Source organism: Helicoverpa armigera, chromosome 27 (assembly GCF_030705265.1).
Source record: "Helicoverpa armigera isolate CAAS_96S chromosome 27, ASM3070526v1, whole genome shotgun sequence".
NCBI classification, from domain to species: domain Eukaryota; kingdom Metazoa; phylum Arthropoda; class Insecta; order Lepidoptera; family Noctuidae; genus Helicoverpa; species Helicoverpa armigera.
Genome location: NC_087146.1, coordinates 2,123,822 through 2,151,652, shown reverse-complemented (window position 1 = coordinate 2,151,652; position 27,831 = coordinate 2,123,822). Strand labels below are relative to the sequence as shown.

General features: G+C 35.9%; 4 protein-coding genes across 10 annotated transcripts; 3 read left to right on the top strand and 1 right to left on the bottom strand.

The window, feature by feature from the left end:
• Positions 1-577: 577 nt before the first annotated feature.
• LOC110373755 (uncharacterized) lies at positions 578-21,596 on the bottom strand. 7 transcript variants are annotated; one of them, XM_064042003.1, is made up of 15 exons: positions 21,532-21,596; positions 11,926-11,985; positions 11,399-11,740; positions 9,409-10,623; positions 8,604-8,942; positions 8,145-8,186; positions 7,719-7,775; positions 7,240-7,296; positions 6,795-6,887; positions 5,651-5,761; positions 5,045-5,182; positions 4,280-4,367; positions 3,207-3,889; positions 2,304-2,690; positions 578-1,979 (listed from the first exon to the last, which is right to left on the bottom strand). In XM_064042003.1, exons 3-15 carry the CDS (start codon positions 11,701-11,703, stop codon positions 602-604), a joined length of 4,893 nt encoding a protein of 1,630 aa, XP_063898073.1. In that variant the 5' UTR covers positions 11,704-11,740; positions 11,926-11,985; positions 21,532-21,596; the 3' UTR covers positions 578-601. The 7 variants fall into 7 exon arrangements, with proteins under 7 accessions (XP_063898073.1, XP_063898066.1, XP_063898072.1 ...); XM_064041996.1 differs by lacking the exon at positions 21,532-21,596 and adding an exon at positions 12,962-13,714; XM_064042002.1 differs by lacking the exon at positions 21,532-21,596 and adding an exon at positions 12,962-13,714 and having other exon boundaries at positions 11,678-11,740.
• LOC110373771 (uncharacterized) lies at positions 14,410-23,050 on the top strand. The gene is made up of 7 exons (XM_064042005.1): positions 14,410-14,780; positions 15,247-15,694; positions 16,747-16,892; positions 19,887-20,029; positions 20,894-20,981; positions 22,205-22,413; positions 22,861-23,050. The coding sequence occupies exons 1-7, from the start codon at positions 14,514-14,516 to the stop codon at positions 22,982-22,984; spliced, it is 1,425 nt and encodes a 474-aa protein (XP_063898075.1). The 5' UTR covers positions 14,410-14,513; the 3' UTR covers positions 22,985-23,050.
• A 670-nt stretch (positions 23,051-23,720) lies between these two features.
• On the top strand, positions 23,721-24,455 carry LOC110373769 (uncharacterized). Its single transcript, XM_021331116.3, has 3 exons — positions 23,721-23,969; positions 24,147-24,210; positions 24,294-24,455. Exons 1-3 carry the CDS (start codon positions 23,766-23,768, stop codon positions 24,356-24,358), a joined length of 333 nt encoding a protein of 110 aa, XP_021186791.3. The 5' UTR covers positions 23,721-23,765; the 3' UTR covers positions 24,359-24,455.
• Positions 24,456-24,652: 197 nt separating this feature from the next.
• LOC110373767 (NADH dehydrogenase [ubiquinone] 1 alpha subcomplex subunit 8) lies at positions 24,653-27,457 on the top strand. The gene is made up of 4 exons (XM_021331114.3): positions 24,653-24,903; positions 25,799-25,974; positions 26,614-26,721; positions 27,196-27,457. The coding sequence occupies exons 1-4, from the start codon at positions 24,775-24,777 to the stop codon at positions 27,311-27,313; spliced, it is 531 nt and encodes a 176-aa protein (XP_021186789.1). The 5' UTR covers positions 24,653-24,774; the 3' UTR covers positions 27,314-27,457.
• Positions 27,458-27,831: the final 374 nt, after the last annotated feature.

Below are 27,831 nucleotides of genomic sequence, written 5' to 3'. Positions count from 1 at the left end.
TATTGATTGTCAAAATCTCCAGTTACGATTATAGTAAGTCGATGCAATCCACACCTATTATACCTCTAGAAGAGAGTACTACAGCAATAGTTAATGGGCCCCACGTTTTTATTTTAGTCTAATATGACCGGGACCACCTACGTAGGTTGACAGGTAAGTAACTATTTTTTTATTTTCTAGTTTTCAGTGCACATAAGATAAAACCGTTTAACTTAAAAGTTTTTTTACCGATTTTTTAGTTCTATCAACAAACAAATTACTATAATTGCTCTTCTCATTATTGAAATCATGAAACAATTTTGAAATGGTCCTAGGTATGTGCCTTGGGGAACACCAAGGAATACAAGTGACTTTACAAGTTAATTTTCGTATTTCTACCATTTACATATTTACATCAGATAGGTACCTCAAGACTCTAATATTAATAGATTATCAGGTGAATTCCTACGGTTAGGTAATAGTAGCCACTCTTTAAGTACCTATGCTTACAATGTCAAAGGCCTTTGTTAGATCTAGGTAGACGAAACCTAGGAAAAGTATATCCAGAAGAAAATATCAGAAGGATAATAAAACAAAATTGAGAGTAAAAAAACCTGTTTATTTATTCCCAGATCAAGCTAAATTCTACTTTGTCGACACCCGCAAATAACGAGAGATCAGACGCATGTATAAAGTCAATGGAATCCTTATCCATTTCTATAATGAAAATGGTGTTACCATCACAAAACTCCTTCGATTCTACCACCCACTGTTTGGTAGAAACCTCCTTGTTATACAACTCTATCATATTAAATAAGTAAACAGAATCAAAATCAAACAAACAAAATAATTTAGCCGCCATTTTGGTAACATTTATAGTGTTCAACACTTTTAGATCACCAATATTTTTTATCGAATTTTCGAGAAAATCAAATGTATTTTTGTTATGGCAAGTATAAATGAGGGCGCCATATTGGACGCCATGACACTTGAGCAAAGGTAATTCTTTAGAAAGCATTATTTGCTTCGAAATAACTTCTTGAACCGCTTTAGCTTTTTCGTTTTTTATTATTTCAGTAGGATAATGTAAGTTAACTATGTATACATGGTTAATTTCTGTACTTTTCTTATCTGTTATATCTATACCGTTTTCTATTTCACCCGTTTTGGAATGACTAGCTTCTAAAGATTGATTATCATAATTTTCTTCACTTAACACTAAATCCTCTTTATCAAAACTAATATCACAATCAGTCTTATCTTCTGTCTTTATAATGTCATCAATACGTTTAATAATTTCTTCATCGTCCATTTTGCTAGATTTTTCACTGATTTCTTTAGATGATTCATCTTCATTTACTTCAATCAATTCTTCTTTTTCTATATTCTCTTGAATTTGATTATTCAAACCAATTTCTACCATGGTTTCATCCTGATTTTCTGTCTCAATATCCCAGTTATTTGTAACTTGAGATTCTGAAATATTATCTTTTTCATCCTCAACACTGCCATTTGGTTTTTCAGCCTTAAAACTGTAATTCGATGTATCATACATACACAGATATTCAAACATACTAACAGTTTCGTCTCTAGGCGGCAGTATTTTAGGAGAAATTCTAAAACTATCTTCATCAGAACTTAAATCTATGCAGTCATTATCAGTTACGTTATTTTCATCAACAGTCACATCATTTTCATCAACAGTGACAACATAATCACTGCCAGTGACTTCACAATCAGCAGTTTCATTATTTTCTTTATCAGTAATCTTAGGATTATCAGTAATCTCAGGCTTATCAGTAATCTCAGGATTATCAGTAATCTCAAGATTATCAGTAATCTTAGAATTATCAGTACTATCAGTATGATCAGGTTTACTGTTATTATTGTCGAGGTCAATAATTTCTTCAGTTTTACGTTTGTCTACTTTTCTACGGTTTTCGTTGACTGGTGGTGTATGGAACCGCTTGGTGTGAAAATGCTTGCTATATGTTACGGCACTGGAATTAGAAAGATTTTATTTTAGTTAGTATATAAAAAAGGTATAATGTGTTTAATAAGTATAACTAGAAGTTAATGAATCGCGGTCGAAAGCTAGTCCAATTTGTGGATATATGGAATAACGAATTTTCGGGGCATTGAAATATTATTAAAACTCTTAGGCCCAAGTCCAAACCAAGGCCTTAAAGTCCTATAAATATTAGTCTTAAACATCAGTTTTGTTAATAAAACTGCTTACTATGATTTTTCACGTTTCAATTTTCAAATTAAACAGTTGTTAGAAGAAAATCTGACATTCGTCGGTGGACTTATTAAAAACTTACCTATATCGATGATTAAACATATGGCTTATAAAAACATCTCCAATAAACTTCTTAATTTCATCCGACAAATCCCCTTCTGGTTTACTTTCTCCAAGTCTATGTCTTAAATTGATACTATCCAAAGCAGACTGAATATAATTCCTATGTTTTTTCGGCAAAACATTATTGAATTCTATTTCAATTTCTTCATTATCTGACTTGACAAAATCTAGTATTTTCATAAGTGTTAGAACCCTGAATTTTAGGTTGTCCAAAGCTTTTCGCGTATCACATTTGACGCCACAGGATCTTATATAGTCGGTAACTTCACAAACGTTTTCGTCCTGTATAATTTCGTTGGTGTCACGATCTTCGTTGATGATTTGTAGCTTTTCGAATTCCACTACCCTGAAATTGGTAATTATGATTTGAATATCAATACTAATATTATAAAGAGGAAAAGATTGTATTTTTGTTTGTTTATTTGTGATGGATAAACTCAAAAATTTGTCATTGAACATCCTTGGCAGTCGTTACGGGTAGTCAGAAACCAGTAAGTCTGACACCAGTCTAACCAAGGGGTATTGGGTTGCCCGGGTAACTGGGTTGAGGAGGTCAGATACGCAGTCGCTCCTTGTAAAGCAATGGTACTTAGCTTCATCGGGTTAGTCTGGAAACCGATCCCAACATAGTTGAGAAAAAGGCTCGGAAGATGATGGATAAACTCAAAAACTACTGGACCGATTCCAAAAATTATTTCACTGTTAGAAAGCTACACTCTTCCAGAGTAACATAGGCTATATTTTATCCGGGTACGGGCAGTAGTTCCTACGGGACGCGCGTGAAACCGCAAGATATGGAAATGACTAGTTTTATTACGATTTTTAAAAGAAAAAGTATGTAATTAAATAAATAAATACTCACAATCGATCATCAGAAACGGAACCCTTTACAAAAACATCGGGTAAATCCTTATATTTCTCCACAATCTCATCGGCTAGACATTGTTCATTCCATGCTACCTGCACATTGCTACTATATTTAAGATTTTTCAACAAATGCAACATATATTGCTTATTTTTCTGACTGATGGGTCTGTCAAATGTCAGACTCTTTGCTTTCAAGTCCGTTGTCAAAATTTCTAGAACTGTCTCTAGAACTTCTTTGCGGAAATTTCTGGGTTCAAATTCTATAATATAGTTTGGGTTTTGATCGAGCAGTGCCCCATGTCTGGTCTGAGTAGGTATTTGCATTATAGATTTTATAAGTTTCGCTTTAACGGTCTCTGTTTTAGTTTTTTTAGCTTTAGAGGTCTTTTTTGGGACCTCCGCTTTTTTGAAATTATCATCTGGATATTCGGCGTCTAAATCTATAATTTCCAGATCCATTTTTGGTTGATTGCCATCTCCTTTCATGAATGTATCAAATGAAGGTTTTGTATAGAGTAATTCTTTAGTTTTTTCTACAATAATATCGTTTTCTGATAGTTGTGCTTCCTCGCTACTGTCTGTTGGCCAAACTGTGACCGGTTTGGGTGGTGCACGTTTTTTGGGAACCATTTCCGGTTGGGGCGTTAGTTTGTAAGCACCGAAACCATATCCTTTGGGCTGTGGAATAAGACCGTTACATTTTTAATATGTATAAATTATACTATACAGTATAACTATACTCCATCCGAGCAGGCACTAAACTGCAAATAAAAGATCATGATAAAACTTTTAATAACTTCGTTAAAAAATAAGGTGCTGATATAAATTAATGTAACCTATATTTACAGCAGTAGATTTGTACCGTAAGTTGACCAATTAGCTAAAATTCAATGCGTTAAATAGTACATTCCAACTGCCGTTCCGAGAGTTGATCAACTACCTAGAAAATGGATCAACTTACGAGACTTGTTATTTTCCGGTGACAATCTATAGCCTTGTCTATCAGTAACAGTATCTTAAGTCTATCCTTTTTTTTAACAAAGACAGAATATAGGTACTTATACTTACAAGATCGAGAACAGGCATAATAGGCTCAGTGATGCCCTCTCCCCTCGCGCCCAGCGCCCCGCCGCTCCAGCCCATACCACGCATTATTCTGAAAACAATTCAATTGTTATGAATTTCTTAATTATTATTAACTAGCTTTTGCCCGCGACTTCGTCTGCGTGGGCAATATATAAATTGCCAAAGTAATAAATAATGGCGTCCACGGCCGATTTCCGCCACGGCGGCTGTTCTCATGTAAGGAGATCAGCCAGCTGACATAGACATATTATAGTGCACGAGCATTTGCGCAGACACAGGTGCACTCACTATCCCTTCACTCTCATAACCCATTGCCGAAGTACTACTCATCCCGTAGGTGTATTCTTTTACATGACTGCATAAATATGCAATGCGTGATTTTCTGTGTAAAGATTGATTATTATAGGCCGATCAACTAATATAAGTACAACATTCAAATATGTGTTACTATTGCACACGCTGTTACAGAAACGTTAGCAGATATAATAGTTCATTGCTCATATCCAGTAGGTGATAGCGTGATGATATATAGCCTATGTCCTGGCCCGACCTCTTAGCAATATTCATGCAAAATTCCGATACAAATATCCGAGACAAACAGACAAAAAATCTAAAAACTATTTTTCAGCTCAGTATTGATTATCGATCACAAGTATTCTTTAAAAAAATATTCAACGTACAGGTTTGACTTTCCTACCATTTTATTATATGTATAGAAGACAGTATACAAAATATGTATTAACTAACCTCATAGCTTTATCACTCTGCACGGGCACAGACAGAGCCTCTATAAGTTGTTCCTTCCTCGCGTCGTCGCCCCATCGCATCTTCTTGCCATTACAGCTCGTACTTTTAGGTGCCACTTCCATTTCCTGTGGCAAACGTCTATAAAAAACATTAATAAATACCTTAGTTCAAAGTATATGGAAGAAAGATATGATAAGCTGCGAACTCGAAGAGGAAGATGTCCAGGATAGAGCGAAGTGGAAGAAGAAGATACGGAAAGCGGACCTCGTCACAAGACGGGAAAAACGCTAAGAAGAAGAAGAAGAAAGTATATGGAAATTCGATTACAAAATGAAAGTAAAAATAAAATAAAAGAAAACCAAAATATGTACAAAGAAATAAAAAATAAAACTGAATATAAATAAAAATAATACTGTAGAAGTCATATTTTTTTTTAAGTTGTAGAATCATATATTTTTTTAATGGTTTTTCTGTATTTTTTTTTTTCTATTTATTGCAGATACCGAATAATTCAGAATATATAATTATTAGCTTCTACAAAATGGAATTCATCTGTTTTGAGCATGAATTGGAAGTGATTAGGTGTCGTACCCAATATAAACTCACTTTTTAATTTTCCTAGCTTTCTTAGTTTTTTTCTTTCTTTCCTGGCTAGTTCCTCGACTGCTGCTGCTAACACTGCTTGAGTCGGAAGATTTCTTAGATATCTTATTGTCGCTATAAATGAAAATATTTACTAAATTGAGATTCATTTATTCAAAGTAGGCTGAAAATCAGCACTTTTTTTTAACGTCAAATTTACAAAAGACAGCCCCCAAAACGCCCGCCCTTCACCACTTCCTATGTGTTTTTGCTGGGAAGAAGAAGTGGTGGAACAAACTCCCCAGCAACGCCAAGAGCCAAGCATACCTTCAACTAAGGCTCAAGTACACCGACAATATAAACGTCAGTTTATTATTTAAAAATCTGTTAAGTATGACATTGCAAATACAATTTTCGGTTTCTGTTTTAAGACAAAACAGAAGTTTACGTCGTCGGTAAAAATTGACCTCAATGTCAGTTTTCTTAAAACAAATGTATACCGTGAATTTTCTATGTATACCTACAGTTGTTTTAAGACAAACTTGGGTCTAGGCCTAATGGCTAGATTCACATTTTTGAGCACACAAACACAATGTGCATTTGAGCAAACAAACACACACACACGTAAGGCTCACCCGCAATCGTGAGATAAAACATCTATAAGTAAGTTATGCATGTATTTCAAACACCAAGCATTTTAATGTATGATATGAACCGTTCACCGTTCTTTCTAAGTATGGGTAGGTTCATATCTGACGGAACATACGTCGCGTATTTTCGGTCGCGTAACGCCAAAACAGACAAATATACTATAAAACATTCAATCATTCTCACCTAACCGATGATGCGTTAGTCCGTCGATCATACATTTACGATACGCTCGACGCATTTTCCGTCAGATATGAACCGACCCTATATCTTAGACACCAATGACTGTGTTTCGGATGGCAATATAGGTGACAGAGATACATTTTAATGGTTTAGCCATATTTTGCCATGAAGGCATGCCAAAGCTACCGAATTCATGATTTTGTATGTTTTAAATGTATATTTTAGTACTTTTTTCTGATGATGATTTGATAAAAGTCGCGTTATATAAAGCCTCCAATTAGATTGCAAAAAAAGCTTTTAATTAGCGACGATTTTTAGTTTCTGTCCAAAAACATACCTCACGCCTACAACCGATGTTTTGCTTTTTGGTGTTCTCAGTTTTACTAAGTCTTTATTCTTTAACTTTTTATTTTTCTTCTTATTCCTCAAGCTGAATAAAAAAAATAATTTAATAAAAAAAAGAAAAAAAAAACTCAAAAAAGAAAAAATATATAGCTAAAAACCATCTTGTCATGACGAGTTCCTCAGTGTTTCGGAAGGCACGATAAATTGGTGGGTCCCGGCTGTCATTGAACATCCTTGGCAGTCGTTACGGGTAGTCAGAAGCCAGTAAGTCTGACAACCAGTCTTGCCAAGATTGGGTTGCCCTGGTAACTGGGTTGAGGAGATCAAATAGGCAATCGCTCCTTGTAAAACACTGGTACTCAGCTGCATCCGGTTAGACTGGAAGCTGACCCCAACATAGTTGGGAAAAGGCTAGGCAAATAAAGATATTGACATACCTTGTATGAATGTTGGGAATTTTGAATTCTGGTACGGGCGGTATTACTATCGGTTTGCTAAAACAAATTAATTCAACAATTAGTATGAGTAACAATTAGTGCGAGTGTCGTGGTGGCCTAGTGGACAAAGAACCAACCTCTCGAGTATGAGGGCGCGGGTTCGATTCCAGGTCAGGCAAGTACCAATGCAACTTTTCTAAGTTTGTATCTACTTTATAAGTATATCTTAGACACCAATGACTGTGTTTCGCATGGCACGTTTAACTGTAGGTCCCTGCTGTCATTGCACATCTTTGGCAGTCGTTACGGGTAGTCAGAAGCCAGTAAGTCTGACACCAGTCTAACCAAGCGGTATTGGGTTGCCCGGGTCAGATATGGCAGTCGCTTCTTGTAAACACTGGTACTCAGCTGCATCAGGTTAGACTGGAAGACGACCCCAACGTTGGGAAAAGGCTAGGCAGATAAAGATATTAACGTACCTTGTAACAATGTTGGGAATTTTGAATTCTGGTACCGGCGGTTTTACCATAGGTTTGCTAAAACAAATTAAATCAACATTTAGTACGAGTAACACATATACTACCTTTTATCCATGTTCAGCAAGTTGGTAGTACTTATTTCTCGTTGGTCTTATTAAATAATGATTTAAAAAATTGTGTTTGTTAATAACTTTTTTACCCTAAAACTGATGGATGGATTTTATTTAATAAAACTTTTTCTGTAGTATATTAACGAGAAAAATGTTTGTGTCTATGTTACTTTTACATGGTAAATGGCTAAACCAATCATGATGAAATTTTATACAGATATAAGTTGGGAGTTTTATTCAAGTGAACGACGTTAACTCAAGATATAGCTTAGAATGCATTAAAACTGTAATTATTGTTATTTAACTTAATAATTACCCGTTGCAATGGTGTTTCTTTTTCTTGACATAAGTCACCTCCCTGAAACGAATTAATAAAAATATTATATTTATTACATACTTGTTTACTATACATATATGGCAATAAATTAAATCTATCAATTAAAATATATATAATCACTACATATTAAAAAAACAAAGTAGGAGAAAACTGCATGAAATTATGTAAAGCAATTTCGGAGGTAACATCGAATAGACCGACAGACAGCAGTTTACTGTGTTCTTTATATATAACATACTAAAAAAACTTTAAAAAGCACTGAAAAATAAACCTTTATCTGTTTATTTTTACCTTTTTTAGTTGATTAATGACTCCTAACTCTGATAAATACATGCTGAAAATAGAATCAAGCCAAACGGGACATAATCTCGCACAAACATACATAAAGCACAAACTGAGAACCTCCTTTTTCGAAGTCGGTGAACTGTGTTAACTTACCTAATACCAGTGGCTAGATTAAAACATTCCTTGGCAGGTTTCGGCACCTGAACTTTCATGTAAGACAAATATTCAACGATTTGATTAACATAAAATTTATATTCTGCGTCGAAAATCGCGTCAAGTTCCACTTTAGTCCATTCCATACATTTTCTATAGAACACTAACTCATCCTGAGTAGTAGGTACGAATATCATTTTATCCCTTCTCTCGTCTGCTAGAAATTTTATGATAGTTTTAAAAGCATTGCAAAGGAATGTTTTAGGCAATCTGTATACAAAAGTGGCTTTGTTTTTCATTTTTTGTATTTTTTTCGGCGACGGTTTTATCGGAGGGTATCTGTGAAAATAAAAGTTAAAAATTATACGACAGTCAATAAGCATGGTGGAAGAAACAAAGTCATTTAGATCTACAGAGTGTGTCGTATCTAATAACATTAAATTAAATACGTTAACATACTGTTTAATATGTGTTGATAAGCACAAAGAAAAAAATAAAAATAAAAAAAATTTTGAAACAAAGTAAATAGAATAAAAGTGTGCGAAAATTAGAACACCATTCAAGAGTCAGTCATTACAAACAACGGAAATTCTCCCTTGAAAACTGACAGCTGTCAACTGATCAAAACATTCGATACTCCGAACTTTATCTCTGCTTTAGGTACACATGATGTTATAAATTATGAAAACGAAAAATGACTACTGTGGTTATTTTTTTTACAATTCGCCATAGAATATCATGAAGTATAAGTGATAGGATTTAATGTGATTGTGAACGACACACCCTGAATAATATATGTACTTACATTTTAGTTTTTTGACTTGGATTTTTGATAATAAGATCTTCGCGATTATAACATGCGAATGGTTTTAGTCCAGTTGATTTGTTTTCACCAGTCATAGGTCCGTTTACACTAACAACTGGTTGACTTGGGGTGACCACTGGTTGACTTGGGGTAAACACTGGTTGACTTGGGGTAAACACTGGTTGACTTGGGGTGAACACTGGTTGACTTGGGGTAACCACTGGTTGACTTGGGGTAACCACTGTTTGACTTGGGGTAACCACTGGTTGACTTGGGGTAACCACTGGTTGACTTGGGGTAAACACTGGTTGACTTGGGGTAAACACTGGTTGACTTGGGGTAAACACTGGTTGATTCACATTAAGAACGGGTTGTTTCTTATCAACTAGTTGGTTAGTGAGTGTGACAGAGTTGTTGGCATTAGGTTGTTCAACTACTGGGTTTATATCAACCGCAGAACTGGTTATTGGTTCTTCTGGTCCACTTGGACATGGTTCATTTTGGTCCGTAGATTGGTTTGAGTCTACCTGATCTATGATACCAACAGCTGATTCAGTCTCTACTGCAGGTTGCTTTGTGCTTACACCCGGTTCAATCACACTTATATCTGGTTTGTTTACACTAAGTGTCGGTTGGTTTGTGTTCACAGCTGGGTCTATACCATTTATAGTTGGTCCACTTGAACTATCAGTGGGTATTTTTATTTCATCTTGTATTTGTACTACTGGTTCATTTGTGGTAACTTCAGTTTGTATTATTTGTACAGTATTAATAGCTAGTTCATTTGAACCCATAATTTGGTTTGTGCTAACAACTGGTTCATTTATAATAGTTGTGGGTTGGTCTGTTACATCTCTTTGTGTCTGCCTTTCTGGTTGATTTGTGGTAACTTCAGTTTTGGGTTCTGTGTTATCAATGGCACGGTCTTTTAAACCCACAGGGTCATTAAAGCCCACAGGGTCATTAAAGCCCACAGGTTCATTTGGACCCATAGATTGGTCTGTGGTAACAACTGGTTGAATCTCACTTACAGTAGAATCATTTGCACTAATTTCTTGGTTTGTACAAATAACCATTTCTGTAACATTTGATTGATTTTCAGTGACTGTATGTTCGTTTAAGCTAAGTGGTGGTGTTATATTGATCCTGCGTTGTTTTGTATAAGTCGCACTCTCAACCCTTTTCTGTTTTGGTAATTTTTCAAAGACTAGACTCCTGTAATATAAAAAGTTAATGTTAAGTTTTGGTAATTTTAAAATTCAGTATAGTTGCTGCAATATAAACCATAGTGTCTTGTAGTTAAAGAGCAGTTCTCGTACAACTTATTAATAAGTGAATGGTACCCAGAAGAATGTTTTATATTTTAATAAAAGAAAAAACGTGTGTTACCCAAAAATATGCTAGGAAAATTACGCTAAACCAAAAAAAGCTTTGTTAAGGTCAAGGCACACGTGAACGGCACGTCACGGTACGACACGGCAGAGCAACATGACTCTTATAGTAGATGCAAACTATTTCAGACACGGTTGGTTAGCCCCATGGTAAGTTATTAATTAACTTGTGTCATGGGTGCTAACACAACTGATAAACTACTTATAGCTACATATTTATAAAAACATATTGTAACACCCAGACCACGGCCAACAAGCATGCTCATCACACAAATGTCAAACGGACCGGGAATCGAACCCGGACCTCAGGTTCGGCAGTCCGGCATGGTGACGATTGCGCCATCTATACTGATGTTTCATATGAGATACGACTTAGGGGTCAAATTCAAACGGCAAGTTAATCGCTGGGTTGGAGCTGTAATGTGTGCCATGACCTTTAACCTTGTATGTTAGAGCGCTGATATACGCAAAACACAATTAATTTTCTATTGTTTAGTAATTTAGCAAATAAGCAGTTAATATAAGTGTTAATGTATTACATATAATAATAATAACGCCCTCACCACATCCCATGCCAAGAAATCAATCCGTTAACTTACTTTTTATCACCGCAACTGTCTATATTAACTTTAAAATCATACTTTGTACTGTGAATTTTGACCGCTTCCCACAAAGCTCTATATAGTTCATTGACCTCAGAGACATTTTCACAGTCGGCAAAGGTTATAATACTTTGCAATAACAACTGTATGAATTCCGCCTGCTCGGACGTTAATTCCGGAAATTCTATATTTTTGGTCAGATTATTTTTTACGAATACCAGTGCTGAGTGTAAGCAGTGGATTTTAAAACTGTTAGATATTGTGAGGTTTTTGAACCTTTTTGGTGAATGACGAGGTTCCATGTCGGGTAACGGAGAAGGTTGGTTGCTATCTGATGAACTGAAACGGTTTAATTTTTATTTTTGTAATATATTATTTGTTGTTGACTTTAATATAATGTTTTTTAGACAATTTTTTTAGTGTTGAAAAGCAACAAATAAAGTATTTTGTGTTGTATGCAGTATTAATATTTTTATGTTAATTTTTATTACTATGTAAATGATAATTTTGTGAAAACAACATACCTTGTTCCTTCCAAATTAAAAGGGCTTTGGGTGTAAATTTTTTTGATGACTAAGATGGGACTGTAAATAAAAACAAAAAAATTATAATTAAAAAAACTAGGTATATGAAAATGTTCCTAGACAGCCGAAGATAAATAAGATGTCTTCAAATTGATAGATATTCTAGCATACATAAAAAAAATGTTTAAAATTTGCTTTAAATTGAACCTTTTTTTTGCAATTATTTTAAGAATGGAAAGGAGCAGATTAAAAATAAGTTAATTGCTTCTATGTTAACACAGAAATACTGTAACGATGAAGAAATACTGAAATCGAATGAAAGGAGATCATTCATTTCGTACCCAAAACTGAAAGTGCCGGCCAGAGTAAAAAAATAGTAGATTCTTGTAGAGAATAATGCCCTGAAGATTTTTTACTATTACGAGAATCGTCTACAGTTAACCCCCAGGCTGCTATTTGACTTTGAAAATACAAAAAAATCCAACAATGTTTGGAGCATTACATTACGTCCCCAAATTGGAGAAGGCAGCCGCTGCCTTCAAACGACTCCTGCTTAACCTGGGAATTCATCAAATGATCGGTTTTAGTCACTAGGAGTTTAACTTTCCCTCACGCTGCTAACCCACATCGGGAGGGGGGAGGGTCATTTGATGACTTCCCAGGTTAAGCAGGAGTCGTTTGAAGGCAGCGGCTGCCTTCTCCAATTTGGGGACGTAATGTAATGCTCCAAACATTGTTGGATTTTTTTGTATCTTCAAAGTCAAATAGCAGCCTGGGGGTTAACTGTAGACGATTCTCGTAATAGTAAAAAATCTTCAGGGCATTATTCTCTACAAGAATCTACTATTTTTTTACTCTGGCCGGCACTTTCATTTTTGGGTACAAAATGTTCGAGACTTGAATGATCTCCTTTGGATAAGAAGTTTGGAATTAATAAAAAAAAATTGCAGATTTCAATTAAAAAAGTGGATAGGTTCATCCAAAGTTTTGTTAAGGAGCAATTTAGTAAAAATAAAACTTTAAAACAAGAATATACTTTTTAAACTCCGTCCGTAAATCATAGTTATAGGTCAAAAGGTATCCCGAATTCTTGAAGCTGCCAACCTCAATTATTTTATCACAAATATCTCTATAATTAGCATCCAAACTCCTTGATTTCAAAATATTAATGTCTTGGACGATTATTTTGAAAAACTCTTCATATCGTCTAGTTATGAACGGGAACAACATTTCATTATCACCACTTTCCAAGAATTGTAATAATTTCGTGAATTTCAAGTACAATGTATTGAAATTAAGTTTTCCTAGGATTTCGTCAAAAGTTAGAGGCATCTTCAATTTTCTTTTTTTCTTTTTCGGCGAATTTAGTGATTCGACTTCTGGACATGGCGTGTCCGATTTTGGCGGGTTTTCACTCGACACCGGCAATGTTTTGGAAGTGTTCTTGATAACATATTCGTCCGTCACGTCGACCCACTCTTCAGAAACTAAATCATCAATAAATTCTGGACTTTCATTGTTATTAATATTTTTTGGCGGGACGTGCTTGCTTTTGCGGGGCATTTTCTGTCGTTTTTACACTTTTGCCTGTAGGTGTATTCACTATTCCGAATTAAAATAGAAGCCGTGGTGTTACCTGCCCGTATACCGGCAAAAGTACCTACACGTTTTTAAATGTAGGTACCTACAGTTAAATTACTTCACTAACACAATAATCAATTTAATCGATCGCGCACTACCCGACCGACAATTTGAATAAGTTGTTGAATTAAAGCGAACAACACATGATTTACTAAAAGATAGAAAGAAAATAATACTCGCCGCTTTGCCGCACGGTAGGTTTTTGCAGTTTTTGAAAGACCGTCCGTTCCTTTTCACAAGACGTCATTTGTCAAGTAAAATTGTACAAAATCTAGCATAATTGCAACTTGATTAGGTCACGAAAATAAGGAAGGCGATATATGATTTTATTGGAATAAGAAAAGGACAAAACAAATAGTGATATTTCTAACATGATAAATATCTACAACTTGCGAAATCGGAATGTACTTCGGAGACTTTTTTTATTTGACAGAGAAATAAAATTGCCAGCCACTAGCCTAATCTACTAATTTAGTTATAAACACTCCTGAATATAAGAAACGATTATAACTTTTTTATTACAAGGGAAGCAAAATGGTTGTTTGCTGCAGTGCAAACAACAAGCGAAAGATTCAGTTTGACGAGCAAAATGACTGTTTCTAGATGCAATCAAAATTGTACACGTTATGATAAATGTGAACAAAGTTGATGTGTCTTGTCAATACTCAAAGAACTGCTAACCGCGATAAAATAAAAGTACAAATAAAGAGCGAAAAATAGTATTTAGCTGTGAATTACTTCATGATTGAAATTTGTTAACTTAAGTAGGCAAAATTAAATAAATAGAACATTTTGTAATATGTGTCATAAAACCATATTCATTACGCGAAACACCCACCCAACAATTCAGTAGAAATTCAAAATTTTTATTGGCAGCACAACGCGAATCGCGATTGCGAATCTGAAAATTGTAAATGTTATGATTTCTGTTTGTTTGTTTTTATAAAATGTCGAAAAATAATAAGAGAAATCGCGGCAATTGTACGGTAAATAACAAAGCACACTTCGATGTAAACTGGGATGTAGACAAATATAGGGACGAGCATGAATGTGAAGAGCACTGGCAGCTACGAAAAGCGTTCATGGAAAAGTGGAAAAACAATTTCCCCGAAGAAAGATTGGTTTGTTTGGCTCGAGTTTATACTAATATCGAGTTTATGGGGTGTAGATACCCTCCGCAAGTCATGGAACAAATCGCTCAACTCTCTTTTGAGGTAAACATAACCTATAAATACTAACGACTTAAGTCATTTGAACTTCAGGTTTTTTTCAATTATTATCATTGATACATACTAATGGTCCATACTTATATTTTGAACTAAAGTTTAAGTCATAGTTTTGTACAATATAGCACTATGCAAAGATAATGAGGCAAATCCATTAAACCGCCTTAAGAAGCGGCCATTCAAGCTTAATTTTGAACACATACATCACATTACCAGCTTCTAAAAAGCTTAATCTATGTTATAACAAAGAGCCTCAAAGAGGAAACATTTTTTTCGTTGTGTTTGTAAACAAAGGCACCAAAGCTACTACACCAATTTGAAAAATTCTTTCACTGTTGGAAAGTTACACCCTTCCTGAGTATCAAAGGCTATATTTTATCCCAGTATGCGTAGTAGTTCGTAAAGTGAAAGCATGGAAAAACAGCTAGTTATATAAAAAAATATATAATTTCAGGTTGGACGTAAATATAAAGAGCAAAAGAAAACAAAACTCCAACGGACGTTCGTGTCTGCGTCAACAGCTGCCGAAGACAGAGCAAGAGGCATCAAACGTGTAGCTGGAGAAGTAGTTGAGGGCACTCCGAAATCTGCCCGAATAGCTTTCGTACCCCAAGGACAAGCGCCTGCAGAAACCGATCATAAAAACAATGTTTCTGATGAAGAAACTCAAAAAAACAACGAAGATGTCGATATGGAGGAAAATAGAAACACAACGAACAAAGTTTCGGTTGCCACGGAAACGAAATCAACAGACTTGATGGATGCGGATGGGTATTTGGAAGAAATGTCAAGTATAAAATGTTTAGATGTCCGACTTTTCAGGGAATATATGTTCCAGTCCCCGTTTGGACGTTTGGTGTTGTTAATACGACCGTGGGCTAAGAAATTGTGGAATATACAAAGTGAGTTTTTTTTCTTAATATGTTTTATCTGTACTGCATGCTCATTGTTGCGACGATAGCTCAGCAGGTGGAGTAAATAATAAGAGTGGACTGTATAACATGTGAATACGTATAATGATTTTTAAGAATAACAATATAGGTAATACAATTAAGCAAATACGAATTAAAGTTTAAGTATAAGAACTAAAGAACGCGTGCGCGCGGCCGGTGCGCATAAGCAAGCTTTGACCTCTGGACTCGGCGCATTCGCGGCGAGCCGTTGCACCACGACGTCACAGTCGCCGCCACTTGTCGTGGACGCGGTTGAAGCGAGTGGGACGACTCAACACTCATGCTTTTCTTAGAAAATATGATATCTGTGTTCGGTGTAAACACAGTTTGAAATAATATATTCTCTTGTAAACAGTTGTGAAGCAATGTACTAACATTTGTAACAATATCACTCAGGTAGGTTTAAGTACAACTGTTTATTCTGTGCTATAAGACTAATGTTACTGAGAAATATGCCAGATTAAAACAATGTGTTACATTTTGATACCTCAGCATAAATGCAGTATTATGTGGCATAGATATATACAAAGGTTTAGTGTGTCATTGGATAATGCTGATAAATGTTAATGAGAACAAAGCCACCCATTGAAAACAACTTACACCATGATAATTAACACAGTTGAGAACTACACTAAATTATTGAACACATACTTTTATGTTAACAAAAGCTGGCTTTTTTTTCACTATGCAATTTAATCCCTACTATAATATTATAAATGCAAAAGTAACTCTGTCTGTCTGTAACGCTTTCACGTCTAAACCACTGAACTGATATAACATAAGATAGTTTTTATCTCAGACCTTTGAAGAGTTCCCTTGGAAACGCGATATAAAAGAACTTGACGCGGGCGAAGCCGCGAGCGGAAGCTAGTATACATATAAGTTATCGGTCGGCCATATTTTTTTAAAATGTATCTTTATGTATTATTGTTGATGTAATAAATAAGACGGGCTAATTACTTTTTTCATGCCTATTTAACCTTTACATATTTTTGTTCTAGCTAGCTGCCAAGTATGTGGTTTGAGTCTGACCAATGGTTTTGAGAACAAATGCTACTCTCTCCGAATAAACGATAGGTTGCTCGCCCAAGCTGAGGGAGAAACTAAAGTTGAGGCTAAGAATGCGGCGGAAACCTTGGCGTGGGAGGTATGTATTATATGGCATCATCTGCCTAGTTTTCCCAACATGTCGAGGTCGGCTTCCAGTCTCACCGGATGCAGCTGAGTACCAGTGTTTTGCAAGGAGCGACTGCCTATCTGACCTCCTCAACCCTTCTAAACTATTCTAAGTTCCCGCAACGACTGTTCAAAGACAGCCGAGACCTACAGTTTTTGGTACCCCCAGAAACCGTGCCGTTTTTTAAATACTTAGGTAAATAATTATATATTTATTTATTTTTAATTATATATTTTAAATACTTAGGTAAATATACAATATAATAAATATTTATAAAAGACGTAATTATTTTTTTATTTCCATGTCAGTCTTTAAGTACATAATTGCTTACAAGTCTTCTAATAATGATCAGTTTCGTCTCTGGGTAATTTTAATCAACTGATATTATAAAGCTGAAGAGTTTTTTTTGCTTGAACGCGCTAAGCTCAGAGAAAGCAGGCCCGCCGTAAGCGGGCGTGCAGCGCGTGCACCGCACGCGGGCGGCACGTCCTAGGGGGCGGCAAATCGAGCGACCTATCACGTAATATTAAAAAAATACAATATCTTTTTACCAATTATTTGATTTCAATATTTCCGAACACAGCAATAGCGCTAAGAATATAACTTGCACTGCCGGTTTCAGTTACATCTGTTGATCATTTTCAAAATTAAAAATTATTAAAAAAGATTTAAGATCAACCATTAGCGTAGCGTGGGGGGAGAGAGCAAATGCCCTGGGCGGCACTATTTAGGGGGCGGCAAAATTAACCCATACGGCCAAATTAAACCATAATTACGTAATAAAAATATTTTTACTAAAAATAGATGACTAGATTAGCAATAAAATTTCAGAAAAAGCCGCCCTCGCTTTGGTCGTCCCCTATCAATTTTGACGGGTTCATCCTTTGCATCCCCAAAAAAATTCGCGCTCGCTGCGCTCGCGCCTCCTTGTCAGATATCGCAGTCAGTAGCGATTTTAGGGTAGGGCGCGGTTGGGCGACGGCCCAGGGCGCCGGATATAAGGGGCGCCGCAGGCGCCCCCAACCAATCCTTGATCAGATGTTACTCCTATTTTTGTTTTAAATTTCATCAAAGATTGCAACTTACAAGAACTGTACCCAAATGAATGGATAGCATCAGGGCCATCTTAACCAATGGTGCAGCGTGCGCGAATAACCCGGGCGCCGCGGGCTCATGGGCGCCGAAGCGAATTTGTGTTTAATTCCGCGTTAAATTTGAGAAATTCTCGATGAAACACTACTTTTATGTCCCAAAACTCAAAAATTTTCGCGCTCGCTACGCTCGCGGTTTCCTTACTTAAACGCTTCATTTTTTATCACATATAGCTACTTTTAATGTCCCAATACTCAAAAAAAATCGCGCACAGTCGCTTCTTATTATATATGTTTAGGACTTTTAGTGATCCAAAACTCAAACATTTTCGGGCTTGCTTCACTTTACAGTTGTTTTTATTTTTCAAGATTTTTTAGCTACCCTAGCAAAAAGGGAGCGTCGTTTTTAAGTTCTTTTATTAATAAGAAAGTAACTTCTAGTTTCCATATGAACTTTCTTATTTACGGTACTACTTTAAGTCCCAAAATTTTAATACATAGGCGCCATCATCAACAAAGAGTTATGTACGTTTGGGCAAAATTTTAAGTAATTTTTGTTTTGAGTTCTAAAATATAACAAAAATTTCGCGCTCGCTTCGCTCGCGCAATCATAAGACGTGTTCCAGTGTTTTTGCATTCATCAACCAGCAATAACTTATGTACGATTGGGCTACATTTTACGTAATTTTTGCTTCGACTTCATCATCCTCCGAGCCTTTTCCCAAACTATGTTGGGGTCGGCTTCCAGGCTAACCTTCTTTTTCTGTCTAATCTTTTTGTTTCGACTTGTTAACTATAAAAAAAATATTCGCGCTCGCTTCGCTCGCGCAATCGGTAACTACATGCGTCTCTGTTTTTCGTATGGGTTTGAATTGCAGTTGGAGGGCGCCGTAGAAATCTCGCCTAGGGCGCTGGTAGAGTAAAAACCGGCACTAATCGCAATTTATCTTTGTTTAATTGTTGAGGCATTCAATTCTGAAAAATCATTTTTCGCTCACGTCCTTTATAGCTTTTTGTTCACTTTGGCTTTTTATTATACATATGTTTACTTCATGAAAACTCTAAGGAAAAAATCGCGGCTTCATGTACATTTGCACTTCATTTCTGTGCATATCTTACTTTTTGACTTTGCTTTGTTAATTTACAGTGGTTTTTATTTGTTTTGTGTCCTTAGACTAAAAAAATTTCGCGCTCGCTTCGCTCGCGCTTCCTTACATATGAAATATGTCTCATGCGTTGACTTTTTTAACGGGAAGCCCACCAAAAACCATTAATAACACATTTTACTGAAATTAAACATTGCTATAGATATTTACGTTCGTTACTTTAAGTTACCCATAATCTGTTCTAAGCACTTTGATATACAATATGTAGGTACCTACCCATTAATCACAATCTTTAAATACATGGGGGCCACTTGGGTAATGATTGCACTGCATTGATGCCCTAAGCAATTGCTTAGTCTGCTAATGGGCTAATCCAGGACTTCTTAGGTTACTCTAAGACTTAGAGCATTTCAAGTAAATAAAAAGTTATGTGTAATATATGTTATGTACCTATTGCAATATTTATGTATCCAGAAGGAAGTGCGTTTTTTGCAATCAGAGCGGTGCATGTACATATTTTTTTCTGTTGGAAAAGTAAGATGGATATGAATGGGCGGGGGACCCCCTGGACCCCCCCCCCTTATATATTTTTTGACAAAACCCAGTATAATATGTAGTCGTAGGGCGGCATAATCGGTTTTGCACGCGGGCGAACAAACAGCTAGCGGCGGGCCTGAGAGAAAGGCTATAGACTACTTTTTATCCGGGTTCGTGGGTGAATCCACGGGTGGAAGCTAATCGTAATATTGTATTTTTTTTCGTTTCAGGCGCTACGAGGCGAAGTAGTGAGCGTTCTAATAAAGGAGCAATTCATAGCACAAGGCGACACACGGATAAGTGTCAGCGATGTCTCCGGCAAGAAGAAGGACGATGTCTTTGGAACGCCCGTCGAGAACAGTGTGGCTACTAAGTAAGTGCGTTTAGTTTCTTGTTACTATAGTTATCGGCACGAATCTTGAGCTCTGACCTTCACCTGCGCAGAAGTAATTTATTGGGTCCCTTTTGTGGTATGAAGTGAGGCGCGGGGGCGGGCTAATGCGGTGATTGGCCCGCAGTGCATCGCGTCATAGCCGTCACTCGGTATTGGTTCTTTTTTAATAAATCACTTCTGCGCAGATGTAGGTCAGAGCTCAAGATTCGTGCCGATAACTATAATAAAGGAGCAATTCATAGCACAAGGGACGCCCGTCGAGAACAGTGTGGCCACTAAGTAAGTGCGTTTAGTTTCTTGCTACTAATAAAGGAGCAATTCATAGCACAAGGCGACGCACGGATAAGTCTGAGCGATGTCTCCGGCAAGAAGAAGGACGATTTCTTTGGAACGCCCGTCGAGAACAGTGTGGCTACTAAGTAAGTTTGACAATAAGCGACTTGTTACTATAAGCGAAGTCATTATATCCGACTTATATATTTTTATGTACTTCATACCGACATACGACTACTATGTAAATGATTTTCATTTAAATAATATTATATGATAACCCAAACCTCACTGTGCGACTACTTAAGCGGTGTAAACGGAGTCCATACTAAACGAATTTTACTGTATACCTAAAATCTTCTCATAAGCTTGACAGATTCCATGCTGATAAGAGCATCAAAATCGGTTCAGCCAAACGTGAGATTATCGCGCAGGAATATACATTCACACATACAGGTCAAACAGAAAACCTTTTTTTTGCAGTCGGTTAAATATTACAAGAACACAGTATGTTATACAGAATGTTCTAAACTGAGATTATTTGATAATGTTTTTTTAATTTGTTTATTTCAGAATGATGAAACTAATGGGCTGGCAAGGCGGAGGGTTGGGAGTCGACGCGCAAGGCATATCTGAACCTATCAAGCCGAATTTGCAAATGGTGAGTTATCTATACTTTTACTTATAGCCATACCTAGGTGTATTGGGTTGTTTGGGTAACTGAATCCGGTGGTGGTTGGCATCCGGTGAGACTGGAAGCCAACCGAAATAGACCCCGAATTAAAAATTCAATACAATACGCAATTATCTGGAAATATCGAATCGATAAAAAAGTAAACGCGAAACGCAATATCTGACAAATACTTAAGCTTATCAATATACCTGTGAAATAATCACTTTCCTATACACGAATAAATATGTAAATAAAAAAAATACTTTGGAAACTATTTATACCAAGGAGAACAAAATGACGAGTGGAAATCTCCTAAGAAAGTTGCGCGCCAAAATGCGGGTGTTCGGGGGATGAGGAACATTACTGGCACCGCCTTATACGCCTTCTTTGGAACCCCCTCGTTCTTTGTAAAACCCAAAAATATTTGATAGATGTCTCAAGAAACACGAACGTCTTAGTTCACTCTTAGTGGTAACTGTCATGCACCTTAACTCAATAGTAATAAGTACGATTTTACTATAAAACTGTTACCACTGACCTGAAATTGACTATACCTCTGCTACTCTTTCCTTCCTAAATGCGTTATGAATGCGTTAAAGTTATTTACTCAACTGACTGTAGATACGAAGATATACCCCTTTTTATCAGTCAGTCAAAGAATCATTCACTTGAAGGGAGTTTCCCGCACCATAAGCAAAATGACAGGTGTTGTCAGACGACATTGAACATTTCTACCGTAGAATCTGTGAATGTTATATGTCATAGACAACCTTAGGTTGGAATGAAATATGGGGAATTCCCGTTAGTTACATAAAGAGATTGCTAGTCGTTATGTATTATTTTATCGTTCTCTTCATAGAATTAATAATGAGATTCCATTTTAATGAGCAAAAATGAATCCATATCGTGAGTGCAAAAAATATTTTTTATTTTATTCGTGGCCGCTCCTTACCAAATATCATCTCAATCGGGTCAGCCGTTCTACCATATTACATTACCCTATATTTAACGCCTTTACGCAAAGGTACCACAGATTGATCAATCTTAATTTTTATTTAGACCAAATAGAATAGGATACTTTTATTTGCATTGAATTTAGGTACTTACATACATAAGTTATCTTAAGTTATATTTTACCTTTTTTCGCATGCAAAAAAATAGTCAAAAAGTTATCACATCTTAAAAAAAATACCCATTCTTTGTCTACCTAGGTCAATCGCGCAGGTCTAGGCAGTGCCCAAGACATACGAATGCTCCGTCGCGCATCCCAAACCATGATGCAGCGGTACATAGCGTCCGACACTTTCGACCTTGACCTTGTGTTTACGAACGACTTCACGAAGCCGGAGCGAGCGATCCTGCATCAATGCGCGCAGAAGATGGGGCTGGCTTCCAGGAGTTATGGGGAGGGTGAAGATAGGTAAGGTTTTATTATGTTTGACCTTGATTTCTGTTTAATTAGTGGCAGTTTAGAAGGATAGAGTTTAGGTTTGAGTTGATAAGGTTATTGACAGTAAATGTATCTGTTATCTGAAGCGGTTAAGGCTGCATTTTCTGAGAACAGTAGTTTTGTAGATACAAACTTTGTAAAATAACTTTATTTTATAATAATTAGTATAACATTATGGTAATATATTTTTGACCTTGAAATATAGTTTGACCTTGACCTTCGAATTATAATGTTAAAAAGTCAGGTGGATGGAGATTACAGATGCTTCTTCGTCAATCTATCACTTAGTCATCATTAGTGAAAACGAATCTGTTTAGTAGTTTCGGAGCTTTTAGGGTAAAAAAAAAGAAACAAAAATATTTTGTTTATATCGGCATAGGCTAATTCTTCTAATACGCTAAATTAATTTTTTTACAGATTCTTGGTAGTCAAAAAGAAACTGGATCCATTCTCCCTAGTCCGTGCGATCGTCGAAAAAGGCGGGAAAACGCCAAAATACCAAGTTTTCATACCTGCAGCGTTGGCGCGAAATAGGCCATAGTCTCGAATATTTACAACTGTTAATTCTGATAAGAACAATAAAGTTTATATTGATTTACTAAGTTGATATGTTGTTTTATTCTTTCAACTATTAGTAGGTGCTATTTGTAATAGCCACTTATCTAGAAATTAGCGTCTACCAGCGGTTTCACCCGCGTCCCGTCTAGTCCCATGTGAACTTCTGCACGAAACCTTAAAAAAGTAGCCTAAATCAAATCGTTTATTTTGTAAAGAAAATGGGTACAAAATAAGACGTTGACATTGTACATAGGAGTTCCAATACATAGGGCATGCATAAGAAAAACAAAATTATTAGGTTACAAACTAAAGTTTAAGGGATGGCAACAATTGCAGTATGTATTATATCTATAGCTTTAGTTTTAATAAAAAGTACCTAATATCGAAATGGAGTAGGTACTTACTGCGACAGGAATGGTTAGTGCCTAGACTGACTAAGAAATACGCAGATTTTTTTGTTGCAAAAACATCCGAATTAAGAACTTCCTACTTTTTGGGATGTCGGTTGAGAATACAATAGTACCCATTCTTGTGATCCTTGTTACCTACCAAAGATAACAATCATTCAACCCGCATCATGAAACACGCAGATAAAATCTAGCATCTGTTTAATATTCTGAAAACATCAATTGGTTTTAATCAGATCTTTAAAAAATACGGGACTGATCGAATCTATTGAGTATAAATACACAACAAAAATACTTTTCAACATCATTCAACATTCGGTCTTCTACGGAACTCCCGCCATTTTGTACTCTTTTAAAATGAACGCGAAATTGGCAACGGTGTTATTGGCTTACTGCCTTATCCACTTTTTCAGTGGAGCTGAAGGTTCGTTTATAAAGCCTAATAATGTACCAAGAGTTGGAAGAAGCAATGAAGCAACTCCATTCGATCAGGGAAGCATGGGCTATGTTATTAAAACGAATAAAAATATACCGCGGATGGGCAGGAGGAACTATGACTCGGTAAGATTATTGTAGCATTAAACATTTTTTCTTATTTACTGTACTTCTAAATTTGTGTGCCACCTATATAAAAGTGCTACGCAATTATCGCAAACAACTTTCAATATATTTTAAAATTAATTAGTGAAATGCTGGTCAGTCTCAGATTCTGCAGATAAATGAAACTTACTTTTTCAGGAAAACCGATACGACATCCCCAAGTTCTATCAACTACCTACAGGAAATTATGGCTCATACGAAGGTAAGACTTTATTGATAGTAATTTAGTACAATTGTTTAGATGATAATATGTTATTTAAATAATTGTATGTATCCTATACGCAGATAACGAATACAATTTGCCAATTGAAGCCTACTACCCTAAAAATTTGGAAAACATGAGAAGATAAACTGGAACTTCGTGAATCTGAACATTTGTAATGTCGAAAGTTTAAAGTTGTTGATCTAGTCCTTAGTTAAATAAATGACTTCATAGCATGCATGCAAGTTCGCGTTTTTATTTTAAAACCTTTTTCTTACTTGTACAGATTTTTATATTCAGCGTAAATCGGAATGAATTTTCCAAATTATACGTCAATGTCAGTCATTACAATCCGACAAAATTGAAAAGTGGCGCTCGTTCGCATCTATCTCTTTCAATGCTGTATAGTAGTAAATCTTTTGTCTCTTTTCATTGGAATGGTCCCGTTACCTGAAATTGTTTGGACTATTCTCTGATTTCTTCCACGAATTTTGTGGAAGAAATTTCACTATTTATTTGGGATAATAACATCTAAATTTCTCGTGTACATTTGAATTAGTTAAAATGGTGGTATCCGCGGACGTTCATCTGCCGGAAGAGTCGGAATTGACGGTGAAGGAGCTGAATTTATCGTCAGCAGTTTTGTATGCTGGTTCTTTTCATTTAGGAAAATATTGCGAACAAGCTAATAATGTAAGTAAAAGTGCAGTTTAATTTATAAAACTATTAACTTTATGATAATTGCGCTTTTAACCTGCTTTAGTTGTTTGTTGAAGGCAAATTGATTGCATAATCATAGTTTTATTGAGGTTATGTTATGATAGATTTTTGATTGATAATATTTTTTTCGCGAAGCACTGCTATAATAATTGTTAACTTAACATAAAAATAATTATTTACCACCTATTTCTTCGTCGATGCATTTCTATCTTTCTTTGATGCTATGAGTAGGTACAGTTGAAGTGATATTAAAAAAATCATTCTATGAAGGTCCTTTACAAAATTCCTTTAAAGACTGCATTATAAAAGTAGTCTTTCAGCAAATAACAATGCCAGCTTTAGTCTAGGAAAGTAGTCACTAGGAAAGCCTTATTAGAATTCAGTACACCAACAAACAAATGTAAATATCTTTAAACAACTGTTGATGTATTTCTATGTAAAATTTTCACAGTTTGTTTTAAGCATCTAATGTTTATGTTGTTTAAGTTTATGTTGATGGTGACCTTGGGCCTTAGTTCACCTTTTTCTTAGTCTCTATTGTCAAGCATTGTATACAATTTTAATATAATCAGACCAGTAATTTTAGTGTGACATGTAGAGCTACTATCTTTATAATATCAGTAAGAATGATTTCTAGGAAATTCAATTTTATTCATAACCACCTGTTTTTCTACCGTTCTAGAGTATGTTGCTCCCAATATAGGATAAATTATAGCCTATGTTACTCAGGCATAGTGTAGTTTTCATACAATGAATCTGTCCAGTAGTTCCGGAGCCTCTTTGGTACAAAAAAACCTCTTTATTGTATTAGTACCGATATTTACCTTCTAACTTCAACTTTTACTAATTTATCATTTGCACTCTTCAGGAGTTTATGCTATGTCGTCTCGAGGAGAAGGACCCTCGGAAGTGCATCAACGAAGGCAAAGCGGTCACCGCCTGCACCCTGGATTTCTTCCGGAAGGTGAAGAAGTCCTGCCTGGACGAGTTCAACCAGTACTCCAACTGTATTGACAAGAGCTCCGGAGATTACAGCTTGAAGCAGTAAGTTCCACAACTAACTACTTGTATATAGCTAATTATAAAACAATAGAAAATCTGTTTTGTCTCATGTATCTGCGCTCTATATAGCGGGTAATACCCATCTGGGATCCATTTTTTAAATAAAAAATTAAACAAATAATAATTAACATACTATTAAATAACATATAATTAAATATAGCGGGTAATACGTTTATACATAAACTGTCTCTCTACAATGCATGCAAGATATTAACAAGACAAAGTAAGCTGTTAGGCGGATTTATCGGCGCCCCCGTGTGCCGTATGCTCTCTAAGAGCGCTCACTAGCGGATTTTTTCGGACGTAATATGCTCGGTTTTTTACACGCGACATGTTCCGAGTGGCACAAAAAATGTCGCACGGTTCATGTGTTTCTAAGCACCACCCAGTTATCAGGGTGACCCAATACTCCTTGGTAAGACTGGTAAACTGGTTGTCAGTCTAGCTTCTGTCTACCTGTAATGACTGCCAGAGATGGTCAAATGACAGTCAGGGACCGCCAGTTTATCGTGCCTTCCGAAACACGCAAGAGCTCATGACAGCATGGTCTCATCCACCACCAGCTTTTTATTGGCTTTTTGTACATATTTTTATATTTAATCCTTTGTTGCAATGTTTTAGATGCCGCAAGACTCAAGGCGTGTTCGACAAGTGTGTGCTTGAGAAGATGAACATTGAGCGTCCTGCATTCGGATACTTCTGTGAGGCTCGTGTTCACGACACTAAGAGGTACTGAGACGTATTTTATTTTAATGGTACTGTAATGAAAAGCGAACCCTAATTTTGTACCTACAAATAAGGTTCCGACGAATAACGCGGATATTTCCACAACATACAACTGATATACAACATTAAAGCCAGAGATATTAGTTCTCTAGCAAGCTATTTTAGACACATTTCCTCACTAAGATGTCTTCGACGTAATTGCTGAAATAGCTTAGCATTACATTCATACTTACTGCATGTTGGTTTGATTCCCGAACGGTAAAAATTGTTCTATGGCTGGCTACTTTAATTTTTATTTACTTATACAATACTACCTGTGTGCAGTAACATTATCTCGCTCAAGTTAGGCAATTAGTATAAATATGGCATCTTTTTCAAAACTGAAGACAAATAATCAAAAGGATTTGTAACTATAATATCTATTCCTATCTCTGTGGCATAATTTTATCTCTAATACAACTTCCTAATTAATTTCAGGCCAAAGCCCCTGGAAGAGCCAAAGGCGGTCTACCCAGACGCGACCCCGGCCCTACCAGACGACGCGGAAAGAAAGCCCGCGCGAATGGGATCCAGGTTCTACTGGATGACAGAATAAACAGCGCCCGTGCGAACGAGACGCTGTATACTGGTTATGTGCGTGAGAAAGAGAACGAACGAATTCTGTATTTAAAATTCGCGGTTATTTTGTACCTTTTTTTGGTTGTAAATATAAAAAAATTGAAGGAAATCCGGACAAATAGGTCTCTTGGTTTTTGATGGAGCGTTCCGTTTTACGATTTTTCACGCGCATACCATTCCGAAGTAAAGCATTTGATGAGTTTTGAAAATCATCTTTTAACAAATTTCAATTATTTAATTTATAAGCTAACAGTGGTATAGATCAATAAATCATGTTATAAAGAAACTTGTCTAATGTTTTGCTTTCTCAATCAAATAGCTATTATTGATTTGTAGAGTAATAAATGTTGGAATTTACTGTTTTCTTTAATTTACCCGTTATTTCACCTTGAAAAGAAAAGCTTCAAAACTTTTTATATGGTTACTATTTTTAACTTAACACAAACATTCTTATTTTTCTAGTTCAGTTTACATAAAAATATTTTTACAAGTAGC

Bases quoted from the DNA above. Each gene is read 5' to 3' on its own strand.
- LOC110373755 (XM_064041996.1), bottom strand. From the start codon at position 13,488: ATGCCCCGCAAAAGCAAGCACGTCCCGCCAAAAAATATTAATAACAAT. The intron at 2,691-3,206 runs GTGAGTATTTAT...TACCAATTTCAG, and splicing joins TCCGTTTCTGATGATCGATT to GGTAGTGGAATTCGAAAAGC. The intron at 1,980-2,303 runs GTAAGTTTTTAA...TTCTAATTCCAG, and splicing joins ATGTTTAATCATCGATATAG to TGCCGTAACATATAGCAAGC.
- LOC110373771 (XM_064042005.1), top strand. From the start codon at position 14,514: ATGTCGAAAAATAATAAGAGAAATCGCGGCAATTGTACGGTAAATAAC. The intron at 15,695-16,746 runs GTGAGTTTTTTT...TTTTTGTTCTAG, and splicing joins GAAATTGTGGAATATACAAA to CTAGCTGCCAAGTATGTGGT. The intron at 16,893-19,886 runs GTATGTATTATA...TTTTCGTTTCAG, and splicing joins CGGAAACCTTGGCGTGGGAG to GCGCTACGAGGCGAAGTAGT.
- LOC110373769 (XM_021331116.3), top strand. From the start codon at position 23,766: ATGAACGCGAAATTGGCAACGGTGTTATTGGCTTACTGCCTTATCCAC. The intron at 23,970-24,146 runs GTAAGATTATTG...TTACTTTTTCAG, and splicing joins GCAGGAGGAACTATGACTCG to GAAAACCGATACGACATCCC. The intron at 24,211-24,293 runs GTAAGACTTTAT...TCCTATACGCAG, and splicing joins AAATTATGGCTCATACGAAG to ATAACGAATACAATTTGCCA.
- LOC110373767 (XM_021331114.3), top strand. From the start codon at position 24,775: ATGGTGGTATCCGCGGACGTTCATCTGCCGGAAGAGTCGGAATTGACG. The intron at 25,975-26,613 runs GTAAGTTCCACA...GCAATGTTTTAG, and splicing joins GGAGATTACAGCTTGAAGCA to ATGCCGCAAGACTCAAGGCG. The intron at 26,722-27,195 runs GTACTGAGACGT...AATTAATTTCAG, and splicing joins CGTGTTCACGACACTAAGAG to GCCAAAGCCCCTGGAAGAGC.